We start from the raw sequence: 9,481 nt of genomic DNA, 5'->3' as shown, positions 1-9,481 counted from the left end.
ACAGACATTTTGAGGGGCAGGGGCTCAACCATGAAAAAAATTAGACTCCAACCATCGAGAAAAAAAAGGGATTTATTTATTTTCTGCAACACTGTCATTGACATTGCTATTTAATATAACATACACAATACAATGTTCCATGTTGTGGACCGAAAAAACTAGATATTCTAGTTCTTCTACATCATCCTATAAAGTCTATCACAAGGCTCTGAGCTTATGATTAACATAAATACTAAATAATAATGCAAATGTAGCAGACAATACACTAAAACCTACATCAGACTTTAAGACGTTTGTCCATGTTATTTTGTAATGATCAAAATCAGCTAGCCCACAGTTAGCTTTGTCTGTTAGCCTGTTAGCTTCTACTTCGTGATTCCATTAGTGTGTATTGGTGACTTCTACCCGGTGGCAACAAAGTTGCAATTGTGGTTTTCTGGCCAGAGACACCAGGGGGAGATGAAAGACCCCCAATCATCCCATTAACAATTGTATTACCCCCACAGGGACTGTGAAAAGAGATGCCCAGTGTCCAGAGCCCAGGCACCTCCTCTTCACCCTTCTGTCTCCTCAGCTCACACTGCTTGCCCAACCATGGTAGGTAAGGCAACTTTATTTATACCGCACGTTTCATAAACAAGTCAATGATAGCCTGAGTAATGGAGCTCATTTTAAGATCATTTTTAGCGCAACAAACAGAACAGCGCTCAAGCAGGTACTTGAGCACCACCTGGGCTCTATCTGTGCACGTCCCTGGATATTCCTATTGTTACATTGTTACAAGCTAAGGAGGGGAATTCCATATTCCAAGAAGAAAACTGGGACTTGTTTAAGGCCCCTTATGTGCAGTATTGAATGTATAGGTCTTATACCACATACTTGGTACTTTTCCCAACACACACTTTATGGTAAAATTACAAATAAAGCCTATTTATCACTGCAGGCAAAACTCATTACGCCCATTTTGAAATTTTGGGACAGTTTTCTCTTAAAATATAAACTTTCATTTGGATTTGAGAAATTTTTGCTTCAAGGTCCATTTTCTAAAAATGCACTTTTCTCACAGTTTGGCAACAACATTCCCACTACAGCATGTACCTACAACTTTTAAGTTTTTTTTTTTTTCACAATTCCTAGCCTAATTGATTAAAAAAAATGTTCCCCCTCCCCAGTATGACGTTATTCAAACATGTAACAAAATATTAAAAAAAGAAAATCCTTCTGAAAAAACAGAATAGAAAAAAATGCATGATGTCAAACAAAATGAACCCCCTATTTTAAACATTATTCAGATTTCACTGCCACAAATACGGGCAGTTTTGGTCATTTATAGTTACCAATATATTCTGTTAGCGACATTGTAATGAGCAGCCTTACATGTTTTGTCTTCTTTGCCATGGGCTCACCAAGCTCCCTGTTCTGAACGAGACATCTCCTTCCGTTCAGCAAATTGAGGGAGATCAATAGTTGAAGTTTCCCATCGCCTTCTGAAGCCGTCCTTTTATCAAACACAGCGTTAATATTTGATGTTGCAAACTCAGGAACAGCCTTTTGTGCTTTGTGCAAACAGACGGATCACATTTAGAGGAGCCTTGGACAGAGGATGTTTCAATCTAAAGAGAAATCGCAGTCTGTGAAGTAGAACAAATGTAAAGATAGGGGAGACCGGGGCTGTTTGTCACACAGGTTGGTTGTCACGTTGCTTTTCTCCAGTTCGGCTTCACCCAAATCTAAAAGCTTCTCGACTGGAGTTTACAGCCTATAGGCCAGTGTAACACCTCATTTGAAAGCTAAGACCTACAAAACTGATCTAAACTGATCTTTTTTCTTGTGTTGTTTGCCGTGTTGTTTTAACTTTTTCTTCGCTTTGTTACTTTTTTTGTGGCTGTTTTTTCGTCAAGTTTTGCCACTTTTTTGATGTGTTTTCTTCTTGTTTTTGTCGCTATTTTAGCACTTTTTCTCAAGAAGCTTTTGGATTTGGGTAATGCTGAACTGGAGATAATGTGCTCGCCGGTTCAGGTTGGGGTTAAGAGGTTAATAACTATTCATAAAAAAAGAAAGATATGCCAACTACAAGTCAAGGGCTTAAGCTTTCATTTAACCTCTTCTCCCCTGACCTAACCGAGGGCATTGTCTCCAGTTCGGCTTTACCCAAATCTAAAAGCTTCTCGACTGGAGAGCAACAGCGTAACTCCTCATTTGATATACTGATTGTAACTTTTTTGTTGCGTTGTTGCCGTGGTTTTGTCACATTTTTGAAGCGTTTCTTGTCGCTCTTTTCTCACTTTTTGTTCCTTTGCTTTTTTATCATGTAGTGTTTGTTAGTTTGTTTGTATACTTTATTGTCCCCGTAGGGAAATGTGTCCTCTGAATTTAACCCATCCTTCGATACGGAGCAGTGGTCAACGGCAGTGCCGCACCCGGGGACCCATCTCCATGATGTGGAGCCAGGCTGATGGTCAGAATCACCTGGCTGGAGGATTCACCTATTGCACATGTTTTTTAGTAGTAGGGGAAACCGGAGGAAACCTACGCAGACACGGGGAAAACATGCAAACTCCACACAGAAAGGCCCCGTCCTGGTGGGCCGAGCCGCCTTATCCAATGGGCTAGCAGGGGCTGGAGCCCAGGGGCCTGCCATAGTCAAGGGCCTGTCAGAATTAAGGAAAAAAGAAAGAAAAGGTAATTTGTTGATTTTCATGTCAATATGTTGACTTTGCGGCATGACTAACCGTATGCGATGATTGTGCTGCGCTCCTATGTGTGTACCTGGAGTTGGCCCACCCTAACTGGCCCAGAGGGATACATGTGGGAGTAGCAGGGTTAGGGTTTTTGTGGGATTTAGGGTTAGGGTTATAGGTTAGAGTTAGGGTTTGCGCTGAGGGGGGGTGGGGGCCTACAATTCTGTATGAGCCCCGGGGCCTATCGGTACATTAAGGTGGGCCTGTTGGTGGGAGTCAAACCCAGAACCTTCTAGCTGGGAAGCGGAAGCGCTAACCGCTGCCCTACTGTGCCGTCATTTGTCTCGCTTTTATCACTATTTTGACTCTTTTTTTTTTCAAGAAGCTTTGAGATTTGGGTAATACCAAAGTGGAGAAAGTGTGCTTGGTTCAGGTTTGGGTTAAGAGGTTAATGTACAGTAATTGTGGCCTTGTGGGATGTTTTGTTGATGAGCAGTGGACTCAAAGACAACAAAGTGACAATCAGCCCTGGTCTCTTCTACTGAGCTCAACAACTGCGGCTTGTGAGTAAATTATAATAAATACTCATCGTTTCAGATACGTTTTTACTCCACTACATTTTGAATATTTGTCATCGTAGCCCTTTATATCAATTATTCCTGCTATAGCGTTGAGATCTATGCGCAGTAAAGTGCACTACCCCAGTTTCACCACTAGATAGAGCTCCAAGTCAAGCTCATGTTTCGAAGCCTATCTGCTCTGGGATGCTCTGACACAAACTCTGACTGAGATTTAGGGGGGGAAATACACTGTAATCTAAAAAGCAAATGTGACCATTTGAGTGAAACGTAACCTCAAATCATCCCAACCAGGATCCTTTGAGAAAAATGGGAGAAAAAGACGCTGAAATAAAGGCGTTTTCCCCCTCCAAACAAAACACTCTCTGAAAGTTCCTTCAGGATGCTGTTTGATTAGTGGGTAAGTTTTGAAAGCTCTTTTGATCATCACAAAATAGTCGGATTCCTTTGTCTTGTGATGTGACACGTATACAACTGATTTACACTAGAGAAAGACGCCGGCTTTTCTTCCCCCTTTTTTTTTTTTTGGTCAATTTTTTTTTACCTCTTTTTTACGAAGCCACCACAAAGCAAACGTTTTAAACTGCAGAAACAAAGCCATTTCTTTTTTTTTTCTTTTTTTTCTTCCCCCTGGGGTATACAGTGTGTCATCTGGAGCCATGGGTTAATTGGGACGATACAGCGGTAACATTTGTTGCAAAAAAAAAAAGAGAAAAAGTTGAAGAATGATTGCTTGATTAGGCGCCTTTAGGATGTGCGGACCACCTGTGGGGCTTTCTTTTGCTATTTCAATGTCATTCATGTCAAGGCCCCGTGCACTCCGCGACACCGCTTGAGAGAAAGAGAGATGTTTCAATTCAAACTAGGGAGTGGGGAGAAAAAAAGAAGAAGCTAAACAGAAGATGCAGGGGGTTCGGTAAAAGGAGGAGGAGGAAGAAAAAGAGAAAAAAAAAAGCTCCCGCAATTGTGCAACGTCCCATCAAAGAATCCAAAATGGGCGTTTAGGGGGGTTACCTTGGCACATCACACACACTACACCTTTTATTACCACAAGATCAAAGTTAGAGGAACATGAAAAGGGTTCGGCCCCACATTTTCAAACCTATTCAGCCACTCAACCATTTTTTCCCCCCCTTCTTTTTTTCCTTTTTACCAAATTAAGAATGCGGCAAAAGCATGTGAAGTGGGGCCTCAGACAAAACCCCAAAGATGCTCAACCTCCGAACCCCCGTCCCTAATGACTCTCCCCTTTCACCACCGATCAACACGCTGCAACGTTGTAAGATTTATCAAATATTTTATTGTCAAAATAAAGGTCATATTGCTTCTTCAGTCGCAAAAGAGGACATCTACACTTTATACAAATGTACAATAGCTTATATAAAGTCTTCTTTTATACACAAATTTACACATTTGTACAATAATATATATAGATAGATATAAATACATTTTCCACAAAAAAAAAGAAACAAAACAAAAAAAAAACATGTTACAAAATGAACCCGTAAAATACTTGGGCGATATTAAGGCTTAATTTAAACCATCTTTGATTGAATAAGCAATGTTATCCGGCACTGTGAAGAAAAGTGGTTCTCAAGTGGTGGCCAAAAAAGTTAAGGACATGTGAAAAAGAAATGCTGGGACGGATTGCGTGCCACAAAGCTGGCGGTGAAATAATTTAGAAAACTTTGGCGCTGTGAAATTTGGGTCACAAATACAAAAAAAAAAAGGATTAATTCAAAAAACGAAATGAGGTCACACCAGTTGGGAACCACTGAAGAAATGCTATGAGGAGACAGATTTCTGCCCACAATAGACTAAGTAATGCCCAGTTGGAGGAATCCCGGTGCTGGGTACCGCTAATACATATAAAAAAAACACAGGGTTTAACCTGTGTTGCTGCGGGGACATTGTTTCGGACCAGTTCTCCCTGTGGAGGTGAGTTGTTTTGAGGAGGGGGGCTGCACCTCACCTCAGCTGCAGCCCCATTCCTATGTAAATGCAAAGTAACAGGAGCACTGATGGTTTATCTCCCACAACAATTAGCAGTCCCCATAAGCTTGCTTTTGTCTTCAGCCTCTTCCCCCTAGAGTTATTCAAACTTGGGACAATGGCATTTGCTTGGGGCAGGACACAGAGCTGGCCGTGCCGGACCGCCACGTTAGTCCAGTGCTCACGTCGCTGTACATTGACCCGCTGGTCCCCTTGCTGCCCCAACAGCAGCGGGTGCAAAAAGTCCTCCAGGTATCCACAGTTTTGCCCGACCATATCCACACTCCGGACGTGATGCCCACCAGAAGGCACATAAAGTACTTGAGCATAAAAACAGCATAGTCCGGGCTCCTCCTGTCCCTCTCCAGCAAGCAGTTCCCACAAGTGTGTGTAATCTCCCAGCTCTGTCTATTGTGCTGCTCATAGAAGTAACAAGCCACAATAATAGTCGCTGGCACTGTGTATAGGACAGTGAAGATGCCTATTCTGATCATAAGCTTCTCCAGTTTGTCAGTCTTAGTTCCTCCTTGTTTGATGACGCTGCGAATCCTGAAAAGTGACACAAATCCAGCCAGGAGGAACATGGTGCCAATGAATAAATATATCACCAGAGGGGCGAGGACGAAGCCCCTTAAATTGTCCAGGTTTTGGTTCCCCACGTAGCATATCCCGGCCACGGAGTCTCCATCGACAGAGCTGAGCGCTAACACGGCGATGGACTTCATGCTGGGGATCAGCCACGCTGCCAGGTGAAAGTACTGGGAGTAACTCGCTATGGCCTCGTTGCCCCACTTCATGCCCGCCGCCAGGAACCAGGTCAGCGACAGGATGACCCACCAGATGGAGCTGGCCATGCCGAAGAAGTAAATCAGCAGGAAGACCACGGTGCACAGCGCGGGGCCGGTCGTCTCGTAGTGGATGTGCTCCAGGTCGTACTCCCGGCTGCACGCCACCTTCTCGTGCCCGGCGATGAGCCTCACGATGTAGCCCACGGACACGAACATGTAGCAGGCGGAGAGGAATATGATCGGCCGCTCCGGGTACTTGAAGCGCTCCATGTCGATCAGGAAGGTGGCCACGGTGGCGAAGGTCGAGACGAAGCACAGCACCGACCACAAGCCGATCCAGAACACGGTGAAGGCTCGCTCGTGCGTAAAGAACGGGTTGTGGCAGGGCATGGCGCAGTTGTTGATCTGCCCCGTCTTCACGCGGTTGTACAGCGGGTGCCTGTCCGTGTTCACCGGCACCATGGGCTCCAAGCACATGCACCCGGACTCGCACGGAGCCGAGGGGGGCTTGTACTTCCCAGGAGCGCCCGGTCTGCCCGGCTTGGGCTTGTTAATCGGCGGGTTGTACGCGCCCTTGTTGCTGTTGCCCGGGTGGTTGGTCGGTTTAGACAACACGGGGGACACAGTGGTGGAGTCAGTCCTGTTATAGTCCATGCACAACGTGTCTGGGTTGCCTTGCACTGGCAGCAAGTCGCACTTCATCCTATCCGGCCAGGGGAAGCCATACTGACGCATGAGAGGCGCGCATCCAGCCTTGGCTCGCTCACACACGCTCCGGCACGGGGGCAAAGGCTTTTTATAGTCCTCCAAGCATATCGGCGTGTACATGCTGCACAGGAAAAACTTCAAGTCCGGCGAGCACTGGATCTCGACGAGAGGCCAGAACTGGTGCACCTCCAAGCCCGCCTCGTCCTGCGTGTCGTGGTTGAACTGGTTGGGCATGTAGGTGTAATTGTAGCCGATGCCTTTGCACAGGGGCACCGCTATCTCCTGGCACTGCAGCTCCTTGGCGGCCGTGGAGCTGGTGCGCGGCAGGAGAGCGAGACAGAGGAGCAGGTAGATCCCAAAAAGGTCCATCTTCAACCCCCCTCCGCTGGCCGCCGTCGCGTCTCTAGCCTCCTCCGCTCCGACGCAGCAGCAGCAGCTGGTCCTCCGCTGAATCCACCTTCCTCTCCGACTGGGATTGTGTTTATATCCTCAGAAACGGGCGTGAGGCGGAAATCTGGCCACGCTTCATTACCAAAACAAAAAAAATGTGGGTCTCCTTGTTTTGCGTGAGCACGCTCGCGCCACCTTATTCCTTATCGCGCTCGATACAAATCACAAGCGTCGCCTCGGAGCAATAAGGTTTTATACGGCTGCCGCTTTACGTCACGCCCTCAGACCCCCTTCACCAATGCCGGAGCAGCGTGGGAGGGGCCACATACAGTCAATCAACATTTCACCCCCCCTCCTAACCAGAACTGTATTGTTAGAAAGGCGATAATAAATACTTAGTTGAGTTTCCGGGAGAGAAAAAAAACGTGTTAATTAGAAAATAATTCACATTTACATCTAAAGGACGTTTGTTTTTGGCACCTAGCAACTAATTATAACTTAGTTGTGTCTGTTATCCAATTGTGATTACTTTCTTGGTTATTCTCATTAACACTTGTCTACAACTGGCATAGTATGTTGCATGCGTAAATCGTGCGTAAAGCCAGTGGAGATAGGTATTTCATTGATAATTGTCTTTTTTTATTCCTATATTGAATATAATGGACAGGCATTAATCATTTTTAGACAAATCCCATTTAGTCTTATCTTTCACTTGTTTACGCACGTGTGATCATGAGGAAGTTTAGTAGGACAAATAGCGCAGATTCATTTTTTTTTTGTTCAAAATGTTGAGTTTTTTTCTGAAATCTGAAACACCCACTAGTTGCTCGTCATTATTTGTGAGCGTTGGTGAAGGGAGCCGGAGAGGGAGAAGGAGAAGCGAGAGGGGGAGTGGGTCAAGTTTTGTTAAATCGGCTAATTTGCGCATGATAAGGCGACCCGGGGAGCTGTCTGTCCGCGCTGAAAAACGCCGTTTTATTTTTGAAATGAGGTGCTAATGTTTCGTTTAACGCTTGCATTGGAGCTCGGCGGGAGGCGTAATTGCGCGGAGCCAGAGAGCAAGCGGCACAAGCCGGAGCGCAGTGGAGAGCAAATAGAAAAAGTAATATCAACGCAGTGGGGTTAATGCGCAGTGTCGGGCGCGAGATCTGACTGCAATCTCGGTGTGTTAAATGGATTTTGTCGGGCAAACAGTCTTTCATCATATCCGCATCAGCCTCATCCAACAGTATAAGCCACTTTGACTGTCTGCCACATGTATAGACATCAACAGGAGTGGAATATAGTCAGTCAATTAAAAGTTATTCAACTCAAGTGAAGTTGAAGCATATACAGACTACTTTACTGCCTTTATTCTACTAGCCTGCAAGTAAAATTGAAAACAACAATAGGTTAAGTGTTTATTATAGGCTATTAATGAAAAAAAAAAAAAAAAAAAACATTTAGTCTTTTAACCCCCACCTGAACCAAGCACATTTTCTCCAGTTTGGCATTACCCAAACCTAAAAGCTTCTTGAAAAAAATGTCAATATAGCAACAAAAATGTGACAACCGAAGCAAAAAATAAGCAACAAAAGAGTGACAGAAAAGCAACAATAATACAACAAAAAAGTGACTGAAGAACGACCGAAAAAGCGATGAAAACACAAGAAAAAACGCTTTGGAAATGTGACAAAAACACTGTGACAACGCGACAAAAAAGTAAGGATCAGTGTTGTAGGCTTTAGCTTTCAAATGAGGCGTTAAACTGTTGCTCTCCAGTCGAGAAGCTCTTAGATTTGGGTAAAGCTGAACTGGATGCGCTCAGTTAAAGGAACAGGCCACCGTTTTTCCATGCTGAGATATGTTCTTACCTGAGCTTAGAAGAGTTGATGCGTATACCTGTCTGGTCTTTGTGCCCGTCAAAGAGCATGCTCACTTCCAACTTCACCCCTGTTTGGAGCCATATAGGAATATGCTGGGAGAGGCCAAATGCTAACAACATCTTTGGTCATTGTGCGTTACTGGCCGCACGCACAAAGACCAGACAGGTACGCATCAACTCGTCTAAGCTCAGGTAGGAACATATCTCAGTATGGAAAAACGGTGGCCTGTTTCTTTAAGGCGGGGGTAAGAGGTTAAGCAGGACAGTCTCCTCAGTGCTGCTGCCTTCTATGCTGTATATGCTCATAACGAAGTGCTCCAAGAGGCAACCGATTTAGGCCAGTGTGATTGAACGCCATCATCATGGGGGGCATCATCAAACATTTATATACACTCTCAACACAAACAAAATCACCAAGATAGCAACATAAAAAACATATAAGAGCTTTCCAGACTTGCGATACAGCTGCCGTGTGAACAA

At 44.8% G+C, this 9,481-nt stretch overlaps 1 protein-coding gene across 1 annotated transcript; it reads right to left on the bottom strand.

Annotated features, from left to right (window-relative positions):
- Positions 1 to 4,907: 4,907 nt before the first annotated feature.
- Positions 4,908 to 7,523, bottom strand: fzd8a (frizzled class receptor 8a). Its single transcript, XM_079576658.1, has one exon. It carries the CDS (start codon positions 7,114 to 7,116, stop codon positions 5,356 to 5,358), a length of 1,761 nt encoding a protein of 586 aa, XP_079432784.1. The 5' UTR covers positions 7,117 to 7,523; the 3' UTR covers positions 4,908 to 5,355.
- Between the last annotated feature and the right edge of the window lie 1,958 nt (positions 7,524 to 9,481).

This window comes from Gobius niger, assembly GCF_951799975.1.
Source record: "Gobius niger genome assembly, chromosome: 18".
Taxonomy (NCBI): domain Eukaryota; kingdom Metazoa; phylum Chordata; class Actinopteri; order Gobiiformes; family Gobiidae; genus Gobius; species Gobius niger.
The sequence above is the reverse complement of the archived record's forward strand: the minus strand, read 5'-3'. Positions and strand labels throughout refer to the sequence as shown.

Bases quoted from the DNA above. Each gene is read 5' to 3' on its own strand.
- fzd8a (XM_079576658.1), bottom strand. From the start codon at position 7,116: ATGGACCTTTTTGGGATCTACCTGCTCCTCTGTCTCGCTCTCCTGCCG.